Below are 25012 nucleotides of genomic sequence, written 5' to 3' on the forward strand. Positions count from 1 at the left end.
GATTATTTTCTCGATACTGGATTTCTTCATTTCAGTCTTAAACATATTACCGTTCATTTTTATGCGATGGTAATGTGTACGTAGTATGTGCGTCCGCTCGTCCATGCGTCTGTAAACAATTCATGTTAACATAATACAGCCTTCAGTTTTGATTGTATCTTGATGAAACCTGTACAGTATCTACATATCCATTAGAGCTCTTTTCCTTTCGAAAACCAGCCAGATCCGCCCATGCATGCCTAGATTATGGCCCTTGATGGTATAAAAATCCTGTAAACAATTGCTCATTAACAGGATACAGCCTTCAGTTTTAATTGTATCTTAATGAAACTTGTACAGTATCTACATATCCATAAGAGCTTGGTTCCTTTCGAAAACCAGCCAGATCCGCCCATGCATGCCTAGATTATGGGCCTTGATAGTGTAAAAAAATCAGTAAACATTTGCTGGTTTACACGATACAGCCTTCAGTTTTGATTGTATCTTGATGAAACTTGTACAGTATTTGGATATCCATTAGAGCTGGATTCCTTTTGAAAACCAGCTAGATCTGCCCATGCATGCCTAGATTATGGGCCTTGAAATTATTAGATTATGGGCCTTGATAGTATAAAAAAATGATATTGTGTAATAAATGCTTGTGATCATGATACAGTCTTCAGTTTTGAGTATTCAGATATCCATAAGGGGTTGGTTCTTTTCGTAAACAGTGATGTTGACCACACAAACTCAGCCAGTAGAGCATAGGCCCTTTTGGGCCTCTTGTTTAATTAAAACCAGAAACACAATTTTGTTTTGTTTTAAAGGGACTGTACACCAGATTGGCACCAAAAAAAGTTTTTTTCTGAAACAAATCTCAGGACAATTATCTGATAGAATGTGTTACGCTTTGATATCATAATTGTAAAAAAAAAAAGTACCAAAATGAAAAAAAAAACTTGTGTCAGAGACCGGGTTCGAACCTGTGTTACCCAAATTGCAGTCCAGCGTCGTACCCTCTGGGCTAGGACGGCTTACTCTAATTGGGTCACATAATTAAGCTATACACCTACCTCGGTAATATCACTTGATAACACCCACTAACCAATCATGCATAAGGAATGAATTTTACCTGGTAGACATACCCAGTAATCTTTTTTAATGGAAAAATACAAAATAACTGCTAACCTTAAATACATTGTAAACAATGTGGTACTTCAGTTAATAAGTTTCAGTGCATTGTACACATCAATGCCAAGTTTATGTTAGTTTTCAACAATTTTTTTTTTTCGAGTACAGTCCCTTTAACAAGCTTTAAAAATCATCAAAGTTAGATCATTTATCTACTCCAATGGTTATAGAGATAACAGCCCTGGTGACGGACATGCACAGTTCAGCAGACAAGGTTATAGAGTTGTTCCGGGGCATGAAGGTGGATGAATCTAGTCAGATGCAGTCCAGTTCAGTCAACCCTGCCCGCCTCTGTTATATTACAAAACAGTGTCTCAGGGAGGCAGCCACTGGTAAGAAAAATGTTTTGATTTAACATTGTTGGTTTTGGCTATTAAATTGTTATCAAAGTGGTTGAGATTATAAAATATTAGTGCAATGCATGCTTTCCAACATTCCTTCTTTGTATGCCCCCACAAACATGGGGGGCAAAGCCATTTGCCCATGTCTGTTCCTGCATGCATCTGTTTGTCCGAAATTCCTTCTGGAAGTATTATGCGAACTTGTGTAGCTCAAAACTCCAAAACTATTTCACCTAGAGGCAAGAAATCTTGATGAAATGTTATATAGATGATGAAGTTTTGCACCTGGGTTTTTTTTTCCTTGCACTTAGTAAAACTAGAGTTATGGCCCTTGATTTTGCAAAAATTGACATTTCTCGACAGGTGTCGCTTAAAACCTTGTCCAATCCATACGTCCGTCCTTGGACATCGGGACAATTCTATTTTTCTCCATTACTCAGTATGTTTTTGAGGTATTTACTTTATACACACATTGACTGTGTTGATGAGAAATGCTGTACAAAAGAAAAATTATTTTGTGTATGGTATTTAGCTCACCTGGACACTTTGAGCACAAAGTGCTCAGCGTTTGTGATCAGGGTGAGCTATTATAATAGGGTGATCGTCCGTCTGTCCATCCGTCTGTCCATTCGTCTTCAACATTTTCCTTCTAACAACTTTTACTCCTAAAGCACAGGACAATTTCAACCAAATTTCACAGGAATGTTCCATGGGTGGTCCCCTTCCAGATGCCTTCAATGAAAGTGGTTCCATGCAGTACTCTGGTTGCCATCGCAACTGAAAGGAAATTTTGAAAATCTTCTTCTCAGAAATTGCTGTTCCAATTTCAAAATATTTTCACAGATATGTTCCTTTGGTGGTTTCAAATTTCTTCACCCCATGTTCATTCATAAAAAAAACATGGCTGCCAGAGGCAGGATTACTTCTAACGCCAACATAAATATTGTAAGAGTTATGGCCCTTTCTATACACCCATAAAATGTCGGACGTATTATGTTTTTACATGTCCCTCCCTGTAGCAATGGATATTGGTCATTTCGTTACTGTATTGGATGGGTGTATACTCAAATACCAGACAGTAAAGCATAAAGGGTACAAACATGCCTATGCATCAGGCATGAAATCACTTTGATGTAAATGATATGTTTGGTGCAATAGTCAGTTGGCATCAGAAAATATTTTTTTATTACCTTCTTGAAATGACATTTAAGGCCTACACAGTAGCAAATGGTATCCCTTATAACTGGAAGCTGAGTGTAATCAGTAACCTTGTTCCTTCTCCAACAAAAGTAATAACAGTGTAAACCTGACTAATTAGTTCAAGGATTAATCTGGATTATTGATTTTCAGTGATATAACCTTTCATTTTAAGACAGTCTCAGAGTACTGAAATCCCTTAAAAGCCAAGAGCTTTCGGGGGGGCTTTGTCCCCCCAGACCCCCTACCAGGGCTTTGCCCTGGACCCACAAGGGGACATGCTGCCCCCTTGACCCCCGGCGAATTTTTTACTCTTTTTTGTAAATCAGCCATTCTCATGCCTGATTATGGTTTCATCTGCATCTGCATCTAATTGTTAGAACATATAAATAGCTTACAACCGAACTTACATGTAATTTTATAAAAACTTTTTAGTAAAAGTTACAGTCAATAAAATGCTTGAAGTTCCTCAAAGTTATTCTTGACAACTGATAACAGATCGTGGAATTTTGCCATAAGTACATAATAATGATCCGTAAAAGAAAATATAAACACATTATAATAATTTGTACCGTAAATGACTGGGTAAAAGACGATAGGGGGTATTAGACGCAGGGAAAAAAATCTGTGAAAAGTTCAAGAAAAAAACTTTTAATCTATGTTTTTGGTTAAAAGACACTTAGAAAAGATGTCAAATCGTCTGGCATTTTCGGCCACCATGTTTGTTGACAGTGACAAAAAAAAATGTTCGTGAAAATGGCGACGGTTACCCAAAGGACATCAATCACAACTTTCACAGTTTCCAAGTTTCACAGACAAAGATTATTGATTTTTATCTTTACAATGCCTGGCTAGATTACCTAACCGTATACACCACTGTGACAAGTTAATTAGTTACTACCCCATCCTAAACGATTTATTGCCTGTTGAAAAGGAAGTGTGATATATTTATTGAAGGATTAAAGAAACAACAAGGGCAATCAAGGGATTAAGAAAACATAAACATGACATCTTTGTAAAACAATCTGCCAATAAACTTTCAAACTTGTACCACACTTATAGACTGTAAGAAGCAATAATCGTACAGTTATACATTAATCCTGCATAGCAATGTCCATGCTCTCCACAAGATCCTCGTGGGTATAACTGTAAGTTATGAGACGTCACACAGTGTGACTCTTTGATCTAAAGCCGATAGAATGTGTTTATTCAATTCAATGCATGTATAAAATGGTGTTTTAATTAACTTGATGAAGGATTTACACTTATAGGCGTAATAAATAAGTTAATGACCATTGATAAACAGGTTAAAAGCAGTCGAGTTTTTCACACCTTCTTGTACAACTGACAAAAAATATTTTGACAGTGCCCAACTTTGCTTTTTTATATATGCAAGTTTAATTATTGTTCAATTCAATTTATTATTCAAAATAATATTGAATAACTTTAATCAAAAAATATTTTTGTTTAAATTATAAACGTCTTACGATATACCGTATCCCGATCTTCAACTGCCGTTTTAACTCATATATACTCGATTGATATGAAGCGAGTAACATCCCTTTCTACATAAATCTAAACAAACTCTAGGCTTGAGATCGACCTCAGGAAAAAAGTTAAAAAAATTGTTACTGGGTATTATACGCAGGCATTTTTTTGCAACGAAATCTGAGGGGAAAAAAGGGCGTCTAATACACAGTCATTTACGGTAATACAACTTTAAAATCGGTCGTAATAGTGGCCAAATTATAAGGATCAGTGAATTTGTGTGATCGGTAAGGACTGGTAAGAAAAATCTGTGTATGTGAAGGGGGCATAAAAAGAAAATTTCATGCTTTATTTCTCCAATGATATAGTCCTTACTATGCCCCCCTTCAAAGAAGAGGGGTATATTGCTTTGCACATGTCGGTCGGTCGTTAGGAAGGTCGGACGGTCCGTCGGTAGACCAAAGCTTGTCCGAGTGATAACTCGACAATTCCTTGACGGATGGTCATCAAACTTGTCATGAAGATAGGGCCTGATCAGTAGATGACCCCTATTGATTTTAGGGGTCATCTGTTTAAAGGTCAAGGTCACAGTGACCTTAAATGGTAAAAGGATTTTAAAGCTTGTCCGAGTGATTAATCAACAATGCCTAGACCTATGGTCATCAAACTTGACATGGAGGCTGATTCTGACCAGTAGATGAACCCTATTGATTTTAGGGGTCATCGGGTTAAAGGTCAAGGTCACAGTTACCTTGAAAGATAAAAGGTTGTCTGATTGGTAATTTGACAATGCCTGCACCCATGGCCCTCAATCTTGACTAGTGTTTATTCACAATGGAGTGCTGCATATAAGGATATAGAGTATAGGTTGTCGTGTCCGGGCTGTAACTTTCCCTTGTATGGACAGATTTTAAAATAACTTGCCACATGTGTTCCACATACCAAGACGACATGTCGCGTGCAAGACCCGTGTCCCTACCTCAAAGGTCAAGGTCACACTTAGTGTTTATTCACAATGGAGTGCTGCATATAAGGTCTTAGAGTATAGGTTGTCGTGTCCGGGCTGTAACTTTCTCTTGTATGGACAGATTTTAAAATAACTTGCCACATGTGTTCCACATACCAAGACGACGTGTCGCGTGCAAGACCTGTGTCCCTACTTCAAAGGTCAAGGTCACACTTAGTGTTTATTCACAATGGAGTGCTGCATATAAGGACATAGAGTATAGGTTGTCGTGTCTGGGCTGTAACTTTCCCTTTTATGGACAGATTTTAAAATAACTTGCCAAATGTGTTCCACATACCAAGACGACGTGTCGCGTGCAAGTCCTGTGTCCCTACCTCAAAGGTCAAGGTCACACTTAGTGTTTATTCACAATGGAGTGCTGCATATAAGGATATAGAGTATAGGTTGTCGTGTCCGGGCTGTAACTTTCCCTTGTATGGACAGATTTTAAAATAACTTGCCAAATTGTTCCACATACCAAGACAACGTGTCGCGTGCAAGACCCGTGTCCCTACCTCAAAGGTCAAGGTCACACTTAGTGTTTATTCACAATGGAGTGCTGCATATAAGGATATAGAGTATAGGTTGTCGTGTCCGGGCTGTAACTTTCCCTTGTATGGACAGATTTTAAAATAACTTGCCACATGTGTTCCACATTCCAAGACGACGTGTCGCGTGCAAGACCCGTGTCCCTACCTCAAAGGTCAAGGTCACACTTAGTGTTTATTCACAATGGAGTGCTGCATATAAGGACTTAGAGTATAGGTTGTCGTGTCCGGGCTGTAACTTTCCCTTGTATGGACATATTTTAAAATAACTTGCCACATGTGTTCCACATACCAAGACGACGTGTCGCGTGCAAGACCCGTGTCCCTACCTCAAAGGTCAAGGTCACACTTAGTGTTTATTCACAATGGAGTGCTGCATATAAGGATATAGAGTATAGGTTGTCGTGTCCGGGCTGTAACTTTCCCTTGTATGGACAGATTTTAAAATAACTTGCCAAATTGTTCCACATACCAAGACAACGTGTCGCGTGCAAGACCCGTGTCCCTACCTCAAAGGTCAAGGTCACACTTAGTGTTTATTCACAATGGAGTGCTGCATATAAGGATATAGAGTATAGGTTGTCGTGTCCGGGCTGTAACTTTCCCTTGTATGGACAGATTTTAAAATAACTTGCCACATGTGTTCCACATTCCAAGACGACGTGTCGCGTGCAAGACCCGTGTCCCTACCTCAAAGGTCAAGGTCACACTTAGTGTTTATTCACAATGGAGTGCTGCATATAAGGACTTAGAGTATAGGTTGTCGTGTCCGGGCTGTAACTTTCTCTTGTATGGACAGATTTTAAAATAACTTGCCACGTGTGTTCCACATACCAAGACGATGTGTCGCCTGCAAGACCCGTGTCCCTACTTCAAAGGTCAAGGTCACACTTAGTGTTTATTCACAATGGAGTGCTGCATATAAGGACATAGAGTATAGGTTGTCGTGTCCGGGCTGTAACTTTCCCTTTTATGGACAGATTTTAAAATAACTTGCCAAATGTGTTCCACATACCAAGACGACGTGTCGCGTGCAAGTCCTGTGTCCCTACCTCAAAGGTCAAGGTCACACTTAGTGTTTATTCACAATGGAGTGCTGCATATAAGGATATAGAGTATAGGTTGTCGTGTCCGGGCTGTAACTTTCCCTTGTATGGACAGATTTTAAAATAACTTGCCACATGTGTTCCACATACCAAGACGACGTGTTGCGTGCAAGACCCGTGTCCCTACCTCAAAGGTCAAGGTCACACTTAGTGTTTATTCACAATGGAGTGCTGCATATAAGGACATAGAGTATAGGTTGTCGTGTCTGGGCTGTAACTTTCTCTTGTATGGACAGATTTTAAAATAACTTGCCACATGTGTTCCACATACCAAGACGATGTGTCGCCTGCAAGACCCGTGTCCCTACTTCAAAGGTCAAGGTCACACTTAGTGTTTATTCACAATGGAGTGCTGCATATAAGGACATAGAGTATAGGTTGTCGTGTCTGGGCTGTTACTTTCTCTTGTATGGACAGATTTTAAAATAACTTGCCACATGTGTTCCACATACCAAGACGATGTGTCGCCTGCAAGACCCGTGTCCCTACTTCAAAGGTCAAGGTCACACTTAGTGTTTATTCACAATGGAGTGCTGCATATAAGGACATAGAGTATAGGTTGTCGTGTCTGGGCTGTAACTTTCTCTTGTATGGACAGATTTTAAAATAACTTGCCACATGTGTTCCACATACCAAGACGACGTGTCGCGTGCAAGATCCGTGTCCCTACCTCAAAGGTCAAGGTCACACTTAGTGTTTATTTACAATGGAGTGCTGCATATAATGACATAGAGTATAGGTTGGCGTGTCCGCACTGTAACTTTCCCTTGTATGGACAGATTTTAAAATCACTTGCTACATGTGTTCCACATACCAAGACGACGTGTCGCGGGCAAGACCTGTGTCCCTACCTCAAAGGTCAAGGTCACACTTAGTGTTTATTCACAATGGAGTGCTGCATATAAGGACATAGAGTATAGGTTGTCGTGTCCGGGCTGTAACTTTCTCTTGTATGGACAGATTTTAAAATAACTTGCCACATGTGTTCCACATACCAAGACGACGTGTCGCGTGCAAGACCCGTGTCCCTACCTCAAAGGTCAAGGTCACACTTAGTGTTTATTCACAATGGAGTGCTGCATATAAGGACATAGAGTATAGGTTGTCGTGTCCGGGCTGTAACTTTCTCTTGTATGGACAGATTTTAAAATAACTTGCCACATGTGTTCCACATTCCAAGACGATGTGTCGCCTGCAAGACCTGTGTCCCTACCTCAAAGGTCAAGGTCACACTTAGTGTTTATTCACAATGGAGTGCTGCATATAAGGATATAGAGTATAGGTTGTCGTGTCCGGGCTGTAACTTTCCCTTGTATGGACATATTTTAAAATAACTTGCCACATGTGTTCCACATACCAAGACGACGTGTCGCGTGCAAGACCCGTGTCCCTACCTCAAAGGTCAAGGTCACACTTAGTGTTTATTCACAATGGAGTGCTGCATATAAGGACATAGAGTATAGGTTGTCGTGTCTGGGCTGTAACTTTCTCTTGTATGGACAGATTTTAAAATAACTTGCCACATGTGTTCCACATACCAAGACGATGTGTCGCCTGCAAGACCCGTGTCCCTACTTCAAAGGTCAAGGTCACACTTAGTGTTTATTCACAATGGAGTGCTGCATATAAGGACATAGAGTATAGGTTGTCGTGTCCGGGCTGTAACTTTCCCTTTTATGGACAGATTTTAAAATAAGTTGTCAAATGTGTTCCACATACCAAGACGACGTGTCGCGTGCAAGTCCTGTGTCCCTACCTCAAAGGTCAAGGTCACACTTAGTGTTTATTCACCATGGAGTGCTGCATATAAGGATATAGAGTATAGGTTGTCGTGTCCGGGCTGTAACTTTCTCTTGTATGGACAGATTTTAAAATAACTTGCCACATGTGTTCCACATACCAAGACGACGTGTCGCGTGCAAGATCCGTGTCCCTACCTCAAAGGTCAAGGTCACACTTAGTGTTTATTTACAATGGAGTGCTGCATATAAGGACATAGAGTATAGGTTGTCGTGTCCGCACTGTAACTTTCCCTTGTATGGACATATTTTAAAATAACTTGCCACATGTGTTCCACATACCAAGACGACGTGTCGCGTGCAAGACCCGTGTCCCTACTTCAAAGGTCAAGGTCACACTTAGTGTTTATTCACAATGGAGTGCTGCATATAAGGACATAGAGTATAGGTTGTCGTGTCCGGGCTGTAACTTTCTCTTGTATGGACAGATTTTAAAATAACTTGCCACATGTGTTCCACATACCAAGACGACGTGTCACGTGCAACACCCGTGTCCCTACCTCAAAGGTCAAGGTCACACTTAGTGTTTATTCACAATGGAGTGCTGCATATAAGGACATAGAGTATAGGTTGTCGTGTCCGGGCTGTTACTTTACTTGTATGGACAGATTTTAAAATCACTTGCTACATGTGTTCCACATACGAAGACGTTGTGTGCAAGACCCATGTTCCTACCTCTGAAAGATACACTAAGTGTTTATTCACAAGGAAATTCTGAATAAAAGGACATAACAGCGTAGGTTGTCAAGTATGGGTGGTATTTTTTTATGTTCAGAGGCAATTTAAAATAACTTGCCATATGTATTTGACACGTAAAGGCAAGATCAACTTTTCATGTACTGACCTTGTTCGTAGGTCAATGTCACATTCGGGGGCATTCGTCACATACTGTGACAGCTCTTGTTTAAGGGGTCATTGGGTCAAGATCACAGTGACCTTGAATGCAAAAAGCTTGTCTGTGTGATAACTTGACACCGCCTGCATCCATGGCCCTAAAACTTGACTTGGAGGTCCATGCATATTGTATTTAAATGTCCATATAATCCTTACAACATGGAGCTCAGGGGGAGGGGGGGGGGCATAATGTTTGACCAACATCTCTTGTTTTTATTAATATTTATGTACAATAAAGAAGATACTTATTTTGATTTTCAGCTCTTTCCAAGTTGTTAGTTCTCTGTGATTTGTTTTCAAGACGTAAGGCTGAGCTCTCAAGAGAAGAAAGAAATGACATCATTAAGTATGCAAGGTCAAGGTGAGAGTGTTCAATATACATTCAAAATCTTGGAACTGTCTATTCCTTGTTATGTTAACCCAAAATTGTGTTTTGACATAATATTTTGGAAAATTACAATTTTGATTCAAATGGCTTGATAAGGCATCTTGGAGCTGTAGGTCTAAAATTGGCATGTACTTTATTGATGACGCATTAGACAAGCATGTAATAATTCACTGAGCTATTTTCTTGTAAATATTTTTACTTTTTAAATTTCTAAAAGATCTGAAATACCATGTTAACCTGTGTGGCTGTGAATTCAAGGCCAAGTTTCTCACCAAATATAAGTCTACAGATAACAATCAGTCTTTTCTTGTTACCATTTATTATCTGAGATGTTTTGTACACTTATATATAAAGTCTGTGAAAAATACCATAGGCCCAATACATGACCCAAAGCTTGTAAAATCTCTTCTAGGGTTAATCAAATTTATTATAGACTCTGCTGCAAAAATCATTATTCAAAATACAGTGTATGGATAATAACTCAAAAAAGGGTTAACATAGATTTTGCAACAATTGATTACCGTTACACCATTAAATACTGGCCAAGTTCAACTTTGGTTACAAACCACTATTTTTATGGAGATATGTCCTCTTTTCAAATTAGATTTTGCAAAAAAAATGGTATTGGTACGATATAGACATGTATGATTTTAATAATCTTTGTTACCCTGATTTAACAATATAAAATACAGGTGGAGTTTTGTTACAATCCACAAATGTTGGACAGAGTTGTGGCTCTTTTCAACTTAGAATTTGCTGAAAATATGGACAATTACCCATGAAAGTGTTAATGGATTTAAATAATTTTTGGTAAAATACAGGTCAGGTTCGATCTTGGTTACAAACTACCAATTGGCAACTTTTGACAGGTACAATGGATTTAAATTAATAATAAATTTTATGACCTTCTTTATTCAAACATTGTGACATAAAATCTGTCAACAAAATGTTTTCAATATCTATGGCTACTTAATGAATCATAAGTTTAAAATTAGATGAGAGTTCAATCGATATAAATGTTCGTTTATTTTATTTTACATCAAATGTATTGAGTTAACATTGCAAAATACATCCATAAAGACTGAAATAAGAGGACCTTGTTCATCATTTTGTACAAAGTGGGATTCTTACAGAATCAGTTCAATTTTAAAATAGATTCATATATGAGGTTATCTGATTGTTTAAGAGCTGTCAAATGCTTAACGTGTAAAATACATTTCAATACCCCAGAAAATGGGGGACATTCCGATTTTCTAACAAATTACGTTCAGGGTTTCCGCCAGCCCTTTATGGCTTGTCAGGAAACGTCACATTTCAAAATGTTTCTTAAAATGAAACAGATAATTATGTCTGTATAATTTCTCAACTTTCACAACAGCAACGGAAATCTGCAAATAAAATTTGATTTGAAATATTTGAAATTACATCCTTCAAAAACACCTTTTAACGATGATCTTCAATGAAGAAAAAATTGCTAAAACACATTTCTAGTATCAATCCCGATTATTTTTTTATATAAAACAATGCAAATAAGCTCTTAACAAAAAAGATATTCCTAAAAGAAATCACACAACGAAACCACAAGAATTAGACACAATAACTCTTCAATCTCACTATTTAAAATAAAGACTATGTATATTCATATTTATCTGAAAAAAAAAACAACTCAAAAATATATAAACAATGTCTGTTATGCATAGAGCACATTTTTTCTTGTAAAAACAAAAAAGGTCAAATTTCCACAAATCAGCAATGTTTCAAAATTTGCGTACATTGTAGGATACCGGTGTTTTTACGTCAGTGGTTGGAGTTATTGGAGGAGTGTAAGGGTCAACTGGGTAATCTCACCCCACAACAGAGGCATGACCTCGCCACCTACCTGGTACCTGAGGTAAGGGCAAACTGTGTAATCTCACCCCACAACAGAGGCATGACCTTGCCACCTACCTGGTACCTGAGGTAAGTGCAAACTGTGTAATCTCACCCCACAACAGAGGCATGACCTCCCAACCTACCTGGTACCTGAGGTAAGGGCAAACTGTGTAATCTCACCTCACAATAGAGGCATGACCTCCCCACCTACCTGGTACCTGAGGTAAGGGCGTACTGTATAATCTCAACCCCACAACAGAGGCATGACCTCCCCACCTACCTGGTACCTGAGGTAAGGGCAAACTGTGAAATCTCAACCCCACAACAGAGGCATGACCTCCCCACCTACCTGGTACCTGAGGTAAGCACAAACTGTGAAATCTCACCCCACAACAGAGGCATGACCTCCCCACCTACCTGGTACCTGAGGTAAGGGCATACTGTGAAATCTCAACCCCACAACAGAGGCATGACCTCCCCACCTACCTGGTACCTGAGGTAGGGGCAAACTGTGAAATCTCAACCCCACAACACAGGCATGACCTCCCCACCTACCTGGTACCTGAGGTAAGGGCAAACTGTGAAATCTCAACCCCACAACACAGGCATGACCTCCCCACCTACCTGGTACCTGAGGTAAGGGCAAACTGTAATCTCACCCCACAACACAGGCATGACCTCCCCACCTACCTGGTACCTGAGGTAAGGGCATACTATATAATCTCACCCCACAACAGAGGCATGACCTCCCCACCTACCTGGTACCTGAGGTAAGGGCATACTGTGAAATCTCAACCCCACAACAGAGGCATGACCTCACCACCTACCTGGTACCTGAGGTAAGGGCATACTATGTAATCTCACCCCACAACAGAGGCATGACCTCGCCACCTACCTGGTACCTGAGGTAAGGGCAAACTGTGAAATCTCAACCCCACAACAGAGGCATGACCTCGCCACCTACCTGGTACCTGAGGTAAGGGCATACTATGTAATCTCAACCCCACAACAGAGGCATGACCTTCCCACCTACCTGGTACCTGAGGTAAGGGCAAACTGTGAAATCTCAACTCCACAACAGAGGCATGACCTCCCCACCTACCTGGTACCTGAGGTAAGGGCATACTGTGTAATCTCACCCCACAACAGAGGCATGACCTCCCCACCTACCTGGTACCTGAGGTAAGGGCAAACTGTGAAATCTCAACCCCACAACAGAGGCATGACCTCCCCACCTACCTGGTACCTGAGGTAAGGGCATACTATGTAATCTCACCCCACAACAGAGGCATGACCTCCCCACCTACCTGGTACCTGAGGTAAGGGCAAACTGTGAAATCTCAACCCCACAACAGAGGCATGACCTCCCCACCTACCTGGTACCTGAGGTAAGGGCATACTATATAATCTCACCCCACAACAGAGGCATGACCTCCCCACCTACCTGGTACCTGAGGTAAGGGCAAACTGTGAAATCTCAACCCCACAACAGAGGCATGACCTCACCACCTACCTGGTACCTGAGGTAAGGGCATACTATGTAATCTCACCCCACAACAGAGGCATGACCTCCCCACCTACCTGGTACCTGAGGTAAGGGCAAACTGTGAAATCTCAACCCCACAACAGAGGCATGACCTCGCCACCTACCTGGTACCTGAGGTAAGGGCATACTATGTAATCTCACCCCACAACAGAGGCATGACCTTCCCACCTACCTGGTACCTGAGGTAAGGGCAAACTGTGAAATCTCAACCCCACAACAGAGGCATGACCTCCCCACCTACCTGGTACCTGAGGTAAGGGCATACTATGTAATCTCACCCCACAACAGAGGCATGACCTCCCCACCTACCTGGTACCTGAGGTAAGGGCAAACTGTTTAATCTCACCCCACAACAGAGGCATGACCTCCCCACCTACCTGGTACCTGAGGTAAGGGCATACTGTGTAATCTCACCCCACAACAGAGGCATGACCTCGCCACCTACCTGGTACCTGAGGTAAGCGCAAACTGTAATCTCACCCCACAACAGAGGCATGACCTCCCCACCTACCTGGTACCTGAGGTAAGCGCAAACTGTAATCTCACCCCACAACAGAGGCATGACCTCCCCACCTACCTGGTACCTGAGGTAAGGGCATACTGTGTAATCTCACCCCACAACAGAGGCATGACCTCCCCACCTACCTGGTACCTGAAGTAAGGGCATTCTTTGAAATCTCACCCCACAACAGAGGCATGACATCACCACTTACCTGGTACCTGAAGTAAGGGCATTCTTTGAAATCTGACCCCACAACAGAGGCATGACCTCGCCACTTACCTGGTACCTGAGGTAAGGGCATTCTTTGAAATCTCACCCCACGACAGAGGCATGACCTACCCACCTTCCTGTTACCTGAAGTAAGGGCATTCTTTGAAATCTCACCCCACAACAGAGGCATGACCTCGCCACCTACCTGGTACCTGAGGTAAGGGCAAACTGTGAAATCTCACCCTACAACAGAGGCATGACCTCCCCACCTACCTGGTACCTGAGGTAAGGGCATACTGTGTAATCTCAGCCCACAACAGAGGCATGACCTCGCCACCTACCTGGTACCTGAGGTAAGGGCAAACTGTAATCTCACCCCAGAACAAAGCCATGGCCTCGCCACCTACCTGGTTCCTGAGGTAAGGGCATACTTTGTAATCTCACCCCACAACAGAGGCATGACCTTGCCACCTACCTGGTACCTGAGGTAAGGGCAAACTGTGTAAACTCACCTCACAACAGAGGCATGACCTCCCCACCTACCTGGTACCTGAGGTAAGGGCATACTGTGTAATCTCACCCCACAACAAAGCCATGGCCTCGCCACCTACCTGGTACCTGAGGTAAGGGCAAACTGTGTAATCTCACCTCACAACAGAGGCATGACCTCCCCACCTACCTGGTACCTGAGGTAAGGGCAAACTGTGTAATCTCACCTCACAACAGAGGCATGACCTCCCCACCTACCTGGTACCTGAGGTAAGGGCAAACTGTAATCTCACCCCACAACACAGGCATGACCTCCCCACCTACCTGGTACCTGAGGTAAGAGCATACTGTGTAATCTCACCCCACAACACAGGCATGACCTCCCCACCTACCTGGTACCTGAGGTAAGGGCAAACTGTTTAATCTCACCCCACAACACAGGCATGACCTCCCCACCTACCGGGTACCTGAGATAAGGGCATACTGTGTAATCTCACCCCACAACAGTGGCATGACCTCGCCACCTACCTGGTACCTGAGGTAGGGGCATACTGTGTAATCTCACCCCACAACACAGGCATGACCTCCCCACCTACCTGGTACCTGAGGTAAGGGCATACTGTGTAATCTCAGCCCACAACAAAGGCATGACCTCCCCACCTACCTGGTACCTGAGGTAAGGGCATACTGTGTAATCTCACCCCACAACACAGGCATGACCTCCCCACCTACCTGGTACCTGAGGTAAGGGCATACTGTGTAATCTCACCCCACAACACAGGCATGACCTCCCCACCTACCTGGTACCTGAGGTAAGGGCATACTGTGTAATCTCACCCCACAACACAGGCATGACCTCCCCACCTACCTGGTACCTGAGGTAAGGGCATACTGTGTAATCTCACCTCACAACAGAGGCATGACCTCCCCACCTACCTGGTACCTGCGGTAAGGGCATACTGTGTAATCTCACCCCACAACAGAGGCATGACCTTCCCACCTACCTGGTACCTGAGGTAAGGGCAAACTGTAAAAACTCACCCCACAACAGAGGCATGACCTCCCCACCTACCTGGTACCTGAGGTAAGGGCAAACTGTAATCTCACCCCACAACACAGGCATGACCTCCCCACCTACCTAGTACCTGAGGTAAGGGCAAACTGTAAAAACTCACCCCACAACAGAGGCATGACCTCCCCACCTACCTGGTACCTGAGGTAAGGGCAAACTGTAATCTCACCCCACAACAGAGGCATGACCTCCCCACCTACCTGGTACCTGAGGTAAGGGCAAACTGTAAAAACTCACCCCATAACAGAGGCATGGTCTCCCCACCTACCTGGTACCTGAGGTAAGGGCAATCTGTAATCTCACCCCACAACAGAGGCATGACCTCTCCACCTACCTGGTACCGGAGGTAAGGGCCTACTGTGTAATCTCACCCCACAACAGAGGCATGACCTCCCCACCTACCTGGTACCTGAGGTAAGCGCAAACTGTAATCTCACCCCACAACAGAGGCATGACCTCCCCACCTACCTGGTACCTGAGGTAAGGGCATACTGTGTAATCTCACCCCACAACAGAGGCATGACCTCCCCACCTACCTGGTACCTGAAGTAAGGGCATTCTTTGAAATCTCACCCCACAACAGAGGCATGACCTCGCCACTTACCTGGTACCTGAAGTAAGGGCATTCTTTGATATCTCACCCCACAACAGAGGCATGACCTCGCCACTTACCTGGTACCTGAAGTAAGGGCATTCTTTGAAATCTCACCCCACGACAGAGGCATGACCTACCCACCTTCCTGTTACCTGAAGTAAGGGCATTCTTTGAAATCTCACCCCACAACAGAGGCATGACCTCGCCACCTACCTGGTACCTGAGGTAAGGGCAAACTGTGAAATCTCACCCCACAACAGAGGCATGACCTCCCCACCTACCTGGTACCTGAGGTAAGGGCATACTGTGTAATCTCAGCCCACAACAGAGGCATGACCTCGCCACCTACCTGGTACCTGAGGTAAGGGCAAACTGTAATCTCACCCCACAACAAAGCCATGGCCTCGCCACCTACCTGGTTCCTGAGGTAAGGGCATACTGTGTAATCTCACCCCACAACAGAGGCATGACCTTGCCACCTACCTGGTACCTGAGGTAAGGGCAAACTGTGTAATCTCACCTCACAACAGAGGCATGACCTCCCCACCTACCTGGTACCTGAGGTAAGGGCAAACTGTAATCTCACCCCACAACAGAGGCATGACCTCCCCACCTACCTGGTACCTGAGGTAAGGGCAAACTGTAATCTCACCCCACAACAGAGGCATGACCTCCCCACCTACCTGGTACCTGAGGTAAGGGCAAACTGTGTAATCTCACCTCACAACAGAGGCATGACCTCGCCACCTACCTGGTACCTGAGGTAAGGGCAAACTGTGTAATCTCACCCCACAACAGAGGCATGACCTCCCCACCTACCTGGTACCTGAGGTAAGGGCAAACTGTGTAATCTCACCCCACAGCAGAGGCATGACCTCCCCACCTACCTGGTACCTGAGGTAAGGGCAAACTGTGTAATCTCACCCCACAGCAGAGGCATGACCTCCCCACCTACCTGGTACCTGAGGTAAGGGCAAACTGTGTAATCTGACCCCACAACAGAGGCATGACCTCGCCACTTACCTGGTACCTGAAGTAAGGGCATTCTTTGAAATCTCACCCAACGACAGAGGCATGACCTACCCACCTTCCTGTTACCTGAAGTAAGGGCATTCTTTGAAATCTCACCCCACAACACAGGCATGACCTCGCCACCTACCTGGTACCTGAGGTAAGGGCAAACTGTGTAATCTCACCCCCACAACACAGGCATGACCTCCCCACCTACCTGGTACCTGAGGTAGGGGCAAACTGTGAAATCTCACCCCCACAACAGAGGCATGACCTCGCCACCTACCTGGTACCTGAGGTAAGGGCAAACTGTGAAATCTCGCCCCCACAACAGAGGCATGACCTCCCCACCTACCTGGTACCTGAGGTAAGGGCAAACTGTGAAATCTCAACCCCACAACAGAGGCATGACCTCCCCACCTACCTGGTACCTGAGGTAAGGGCAAACTGTGAAATCTCAACCCCACAACAGAGGCATGACCTCCCCACCTACCTGGTACCTGAGGTAAGGGCAAACTGTAAAATCTCACCCCCACAACACAGGCATGACCTCGCCACCTACCTGGTACCTGAGGTAAGAGCAAACTATGAAATATTAACCCACAACAGAGGCATGACCTCGCCACCTACCTGGTACCTGAGGTAAGGGCAAACTGTGAAATCTCAACCCCCACAACAGAGGCATGACCTCGCCACCTACCTGGTACCTGAGGTAAGGGCAAACTGTGAAATCTCACCCCACAACAGAGGCATGACCTCCACTCCTACGTGGTACCTGAGGTAAGGGCATACTGTGTAATCTCACCCCACAACAGAGGCATGACCTCGCCACCTACCTGGTACCTGAGGTAAGGGCAAACTGTGAAATCTCAACCCCACAACAGAGGCATGACCTCGCCACCTACCTGGTACCTGAGGTAAGGGCAAACTGTGTAATCTCACCCCACAGCAGAGGCATGACCTCCCCACCTACCTGTTACCTGAGATAAGGGCAAACTGTGAAATCTCAACCCCACAACAGAGGCAAGACTTCCTATACCTACCTGGTACCTGAGGTAAGGGCATACTGTGTAATCTCACCCCACAACAGAGGCATGACCTCGCCACCTACCTGGTACCTGAGGTAAGGGCAAACTGTGAAATCTCAACCCCACAACAGAGGCATGACCTCGCCACCTACCTGGTACCTGAGGTAAGGGCAAACTGTGTAATCTCACCCCACAGCAGAGGCATGACCTCCCCACCTACCTGGTACCTGAGGTAAGGGCATACTGTGTAATCTCACCCCACAGCAGAGGCATGACCTCCCCACCTACCTGGTACCTGAGGTAAGGGCAAACTGTGAAATCTCAACCCCACAACAGGGGCATGACCTCCCCACCTACCTGGTACCTGAGGTAAGGGCAAACTGTGAAATCTCACCCCACAACAGAGGCATGACCTCCCCACCTACCTGGTACCTGAGGTAAGAGCAAACTGTGAAATCTCAACCCCACAACAGAGGCATGACCTCGCCACCTACCTGGTACCTGAGGTAAGGGCAAACTGTGAAATCTCACCCCCACAACAGAGGGATGACCTCGCCACCTACCTGGTACCTGAGGTAAGGGCAAACTGTGAAATCTCACCCCACAACAGAGGCTTGACCTCCCCACCTACCTGGTACCTGAGGTAAGGGCATACTGTGTAATCTCACCCCACAACAGAGGCATGACCTCGCCACCTACCTGGTACCTGAGGTAAGGGCAAACTGTGAAATCTCAACCCCGCAACAGAGGCATGACCTCCCCACCTACCTGGTACCTGAGGTAAGGGCAAACTGTGAAATCTCAACCCCACAACACAGGCATGACCTCGCCACCTACCTGGTACCTGAGGTAAGGGCAAACTGTGAAATCTCAACCCCACAACAGAGGCATGACCTCCCCACCTACCTGGTACCTGAGGTAAGGGCAAACTGTGAAATCTCAACTCCACAACAGAGGCATGACCTCCCCACCTACCTGGTACCGGAGGTAGGGGCAAACTGTGTAATCTCACCCCACAACAGAGGCATGACCTCGCCACCTACCTGGTACCTGAGGTAGGGGCAAACTGTGTAATCTTACCCCACAACAGAGGCATGACCTCGCCACCTACCTGGTACCTGAGATAGGGGCATACTGTGTAATCTCACCCCACAACAGAGGCATGACCTTTCCACCTACCTGGTACCTGAGGTAGGGGCATACTGTGTAATCTCACCCCACAACAGAGGCATGACCTCCCCACCTCCTGGTTCCTGAGGTAAGGGCATACTGTGTAATCTCACCCCACAACACAGGCATGACCTCTCCACCTACCTGGTACCTGAGGTAAGGGCAAACTGTAATCTCACCCCACAACACAGGCATGACCTCCCCACCTACCTGGTACCTGAGGTAAGGGCATACTGTGTAATCTCACCCCACAACACAGGCATGACCTCCCCACCTACCTGGTACCTGAGGTAAGGGCATACTGTGTAATCTCACCCCACAACACAGGCATGACCTCCCCACCTACCTGGTACCTGAGGTAAGGGCATACTGTGTAATCTCACCCCACAACAGAGGCATGACCTCCCCACCTACCTGGTACCTGAGGTAAGGGCATACTGTGTAATCTCACCCCACAACAGAGGCATGACCTCCCCACCTACCTGGTACCTGAGGTAAGGGCAAACTGTTTAATCTCACCCCACAACAGAGGCATGACCTCCCCACCTACCTGGTACCTGAGGTAAGGGCATACTGTGTAATCTCACCCCACAACACAGGCATGACCTCCCCACCTACCTGGTACCAGAGGTAAGGGCAAACTGTTTAATCTCACCCCACAACACAGGCATGACCTCCCCACCTACCTGGTACCTGAGGTAATGCATACTGTGTAATCTCACCCCACAACAGAGGCATGACCTCCCCATCATTCCCTCCTCTCATTTATGGCTCTTTAATTGGACAGTTTTAAGTGTAATTTTTGTTCTGTATGGTTTTATTCTCTGAATTGTGACTAATAAGATGAAGTTAATCATCATGTATATGTCTTTCCTCAAATTATTTATACCTCATGAATAACTATGGAGGAATAACAGGAATTGTACTTTTAACAAACAAATCTGTATGTTTCGTAAAGGAATAAGGAAACATCAATTCATGTAAAGGGATTCATTAATTCATGTAAAGGTATTCATTATGGTATATTTAAACTTATTTTAAAGGTGATAAATTAAAAAGTCATATTTGTTTAATGTTTTTATATGCAAAGGTTTTTTTTTAAGGGGCTGTAAGCCAGATTGGCACCAAAAAAAGTTTTTCCAGGACAATTATCTAATAGAATGTGTTACGCTTTGACATCATAATTCAATAAATTGTAAAAAAAGTACCAAAATGTAAAAAAAAAATTGTATCGGAGACCGGGTTCGAACCCGTGTCGCCAAAATTGCAGTCCAGCGTCGTATCCACTGAGCCACGCTGGCTTACTCTAATTGGGTGACATAATTTAGCTATACACCTACCTCGGTAATATCAGGTGATAACACCGACTAGCCAATCATGCATAAGGAATGAATTCTACCTGGTAATCATTTTTAATGGAAAAATACGAAATAACTGCTAAAATTAAATAAATTGTAAACTATGTGGTACTTCAGTTAGTAAGTTTCAATGCATTGTACACATGGATGCCAAGTTTATTATCCCCCGCCTTGAAAAGGCGAGGGGATATAGTAATGGTAGGCGCAATTCCGTGTGTGTGTGTGTGTGTGTGTGCGTGTGCGTGCGTCCGTCCGGCCCACATTCATTTCTTTGCATCTCCTCTTACATTTCTCATGCGATTTCTACATAACTTTCACAGATTGATGCTCATGAAGTGAAGCAGGGCATATTGTCATGCTTTCCCGATTCGACCATTTTTGAAAGAGTTATTGCCCTTTGCTTATTTTACATATAAAATTGGTTTCTTCGCAACTCCTCTTATGTTTTTCATGAGATTTCTACCAAACTTTCACAGATTGATTGACTATTTTTGAAAGAGTTATTGCCCTTTGCTTATTTTACATTTAAAATTGGTTTCTTCGCAACTGCTCTTACGTCTTTCATGCGATTTGTACCAAACTTTCACAGATTGATTATCATAAAGTGAAGCAGCGCATTGTCTGGCTTTCCCGATTCGACCATTTTTGAAAAAGTTATTGCCCTTTGCTTATTTCACATTTAAAATTGGTTTCTTCGCAACTCCTCTTACGTTTTTCATGCGATTTCTACCAAACTTTCACAGATTGATCATCATAAAGTGAAGCAGCATATATTGTTGGGCTTTCCTGATTTGACCATTTTTGAAAGAGTAATTGCCCTTTGCTTATTTTACATATAAAATTGGTTTCTTCGCAACTCCTCTTACGTTTTTCATGAGATTTCTACCAAACTTTCACAGATTGATGATCATAAAGTGAAAAAGCGCATATTATCGGGCTTTCCTGATTCAACTATTTTTGAAAGAGTTATTGTCCTTTGCTTATTTTACATTTAAAATTGGTTTCTTCGCAACTGCTCTTACGTTTTTCATGCGGTTTCTACCAAACTTTCACAGATTGATTATCATAAAGTGAAGCAGCGCATATTGTCAGGCTTTCCTGATTTGACCATTTTTGAAAGAGTTATTGCCCTTTGCTTATTTTACCTTTAAAATTGGTTTCTTTGTAACTGCTCTTACGTTTTTCATGTGATTTCTACCAAACTTTCACAGATTGATTATCATAAAGTGAAGCAGCGCATATTGTCAGGCTTTCCTGATTTGACCATTTTTGAAAGAGTTATTGCCCTTTGCTTATTTTACATTTACAATTGGTTTCTTCGCAACTGCTCTTACGTTTTTTATGCGATTTCTACCAAACTTTTACAGATTTTGATTATCATAAAGTGAAGCAGCGCATTGTCTGGCTTTCCCGATTCGACCATTTTTGAAAGAGTTATTGCCCTTTGCTTATTTTACATTTAAAATTGGTTTCTTCGCAACTGCTCTTACGTTTTTCATGCGATTTCTACCAAACTTTCACAGATTTTGATTATCATAAAGTGAAGCAGCGCATTGTCGGGCTTTCCCGATTCGACCATTTTTGAAAAAGTTATTGCCCTTTGCTTATTTTACATTTAAAATTGGTTTCTTCGCAACTCCTCTTACGTTTTTCATGCGATTTCTACCAAACTTTCACAGATTGATGATCATAAAGTGAAGCAGCGTATATTGTCGGGCTTTCCTGATTTGACCATTTTTGAAAGAGTTATTGCCCTTTGCTTATTTTACATATAAAATTGGTTTCTTGCAACTCCACTTACGTTGATGACTATAAAGTGATGCAGGTCATATTGTCAGGCTTTTGCAATTTGACCTGATTTGAAAGAGTTATTGCCCTTTCTTAATTTCACGCATTTCTTATGTTCCTGAGAAACTACCCTTACCATTGATTGGCTTTCGTTACAAAAAAAAATCCCCATGAGGCGGGGGATATAGCTGTCTGTGACCGCTCTTGTGTCAGTTTTCAACAATTTTTCTTTTTTTCCGCTATTTTATCATAGGGAGTACAGCCCCTTTAAACACATACCGTATTATATCATATATAGGACGCTGGCATAGATAGGACGCAGGCAAAAAAATAGTTGAGAAAACGGGTAAAAACCCTTAATATATAAGATAGGACGCCGCGGAAAATTGTCAAAACCGGAGCCGAAAAATTAAGGTTGATAAAGTATTTATAACATATATTGAAGTAAAAAACAAACAAAAAATTGTATATAAGGCATATTTCGATAACTGTCTTGTGTATTTTGATAATTATCGTCGTATTTCTGTAATTTAGCGTACACAACAATGATATATGTCTTGACATTTTGAGAACATTCACGCATATTATAAGACTTATACAAATGCCGTAATAATACGGTAAGAATTTACTTGTCAATGATTTTTTAAATGTATATCATCAACCTCATGTTGTGTACCCGGTTTGTTTGCAGATAGAGCAGGGCCTGGAGTTGTTTACACAGTTTGTTGTTGATGGGAAGGCTGCTCTGGAGCTGATTATTTCACACTCAGAGGTGGAGAAGACCGACCGCGCAGACAAACACAGGAAGGGACATGTCGGTGACGTCCTTGGCAAGATGCTCAAACATGTAACTACTTCATGGTTGAAATAGACCATGCCATCATGTAAAGTTATGCATAAGTAAAATAGATAATTCTTTACATATTAACGTTTCACTGAAGAAAAGATATTTTGACATCAATGGAGGTTGTGCCAAGTTAGTTTTTCTGAAAAAAAAATGAATTTAGTAAAGTTAACATAAAATTATAAGGTAATATTTTTTCAAAAAGTTAATTTTTTTATAATTATTTTGTAATTTAATTTTATATTATATTATTTTTCGTATGTGAGTTAATGAAGTTTTTGTGCTTTAATGTTCTCAACACAGATTATAAATTAAATGTCATATTGAATCACCTCAGTGTTTTACTGCATGTGAATGAATATCATTTTACAATATTTACAAGGCCCTGCATGTTCGCGAGTTGAAGAAGTTGAAAAGGCTCAATGAGAGAACAACACTGTCTTTCTTCCACTTTATGCAACAGAAGTAAGATTACCTTTTACATTTATTCTCTATAATTTGTATATACCAGTTAAATTATTTGGCATATCTGAAAAACTTCAGAAAAAAAAGGCCGATTTTCAAAACTTTTGTTTTCTTGAATGATTTAGTGTTGGATCTTATGCTTTGCCATTAAAACTTTAGTTGTTCGAAACTTCATGCTTATGCTTCCGGTATTCAGTATTATAAATTGTTACTGCAACCACAATGCGAAATAATGAAATGCTTCATTACAAGTGTATAATTTCAATCATGAGGGTAGTGGGTGACATACTTATCTTGTACCATGTTGTCAAGCGCAAGCGTGCAGTTTAAGTGTTGGAAATTATCCACTTGTACCATGTTGTCAAGCGCAAGCGTGCAGTATAAGTGTTGGAAATTATCCACTTGTACCATGTTGTCAAGTGCAAGCGTGCAGTTTAAGTGTTGGAAATTATCTACATGCTTGTTCTTGAACAGATAAGCTCCATTGACTTGTTTCTATTCTGATATGGGAATTAATGTATAAACAAAAACAAAGGAAATAATATAAGACTTGGTACAAGTAGTTTTAAATGTACCTTTATGTTAGTATTGCAATTCAAGAATGTGAATTTATGAAAGGAGTAGCAGCCATTCAGAATATTGGTATTTTAGAACCATTCAGACTTTAACTAGAATAGTTTCTTATAGGATTTCTGATAATTAATATTTTTGCTTATGAAATTTTGCCGGTTATGTAACCTTTGTTTTCTGTATGTATCCTGAGCATGTGTTTTTCAGAGAGTCATTCTGCACTGTGTCACAGGCTGGCAAAATAAGAGACATTGCAAAGTTGTTTGAATCTCTGTGTGATATTGTAAGTTGCTTCTTTATTTTTAGGCAATGATCTTCACTTTAGTTTCATTATACATTTTAACACCGTTAAACGGAACACAAATTATCTAAAATTATCGCTATTTGGAATTAATTTTTTGATCCCAATTTTATTTCTTTCTTGTTTAATTAAAATTTTCATCTATAATCCAAAATCGCTATTTTGAAATAATTAGCAAGGGTCATTGGTTTGAGGTGATAGTTTAAGCACATTTATTGCTTGTTAAAGAATGAAATTGAGCAAGCATATGTAAC

The 25012-nt window shown here is 42.5% G+C and overlaps 1 protein-coding gene across 2 annotated transcripts in view; it reads left to right on the forward strand.

The window, feature by feature from the left end:
• The window catches only part of LOC128205559 (uncharacterized), a 74187-nt gene that overhangs the window by 24101 nt on the left and 25074 nt on the right, over nucleotides 1–25012 (forward strand). For both annotated transcript variants that reach the window (XM_052907294.1, XM_052907301.1), the window contains 6 exons: nucleotides 1341–1502; nucleotides 9811–9910; nucleotides 11717–11828; nucleotides 23270–23425; nucleotides 23805–23887; nucleotides 24665–24740. In XM_052907294.1, coding sequence (XP_052763254.1) covers nucleotides 1341–1502; nucleotides 9811–9910; nucleotides 11717–11828; nucleotides 23270–23425; nucleotides 23805–23887; nucleotides 24665–24740 — 689 coding nt within the window. The remainder of the gene's footprint in view (nucleotides 1–1340; nucleotides 1503–9810; nucleotides 9911–11716; nucleotides 11829–23269; nucleotides 23426–23804; nucleotides 23888–24664; nucleotides 24741–25012) is intronic.

This window comes from Mya arenaria, chromosome 2 (genome assembly GCF_026914265.1).
Source record: "Mya arenaria isolate MELC-2E11 chromosome 2, ASM2691426v1".
NCBI classification, from domain to species: Eukaryota; Metazoa; Mollusca; class Bivalvia; order Myida; family Myidae; genus Mya; species Mya arenaria.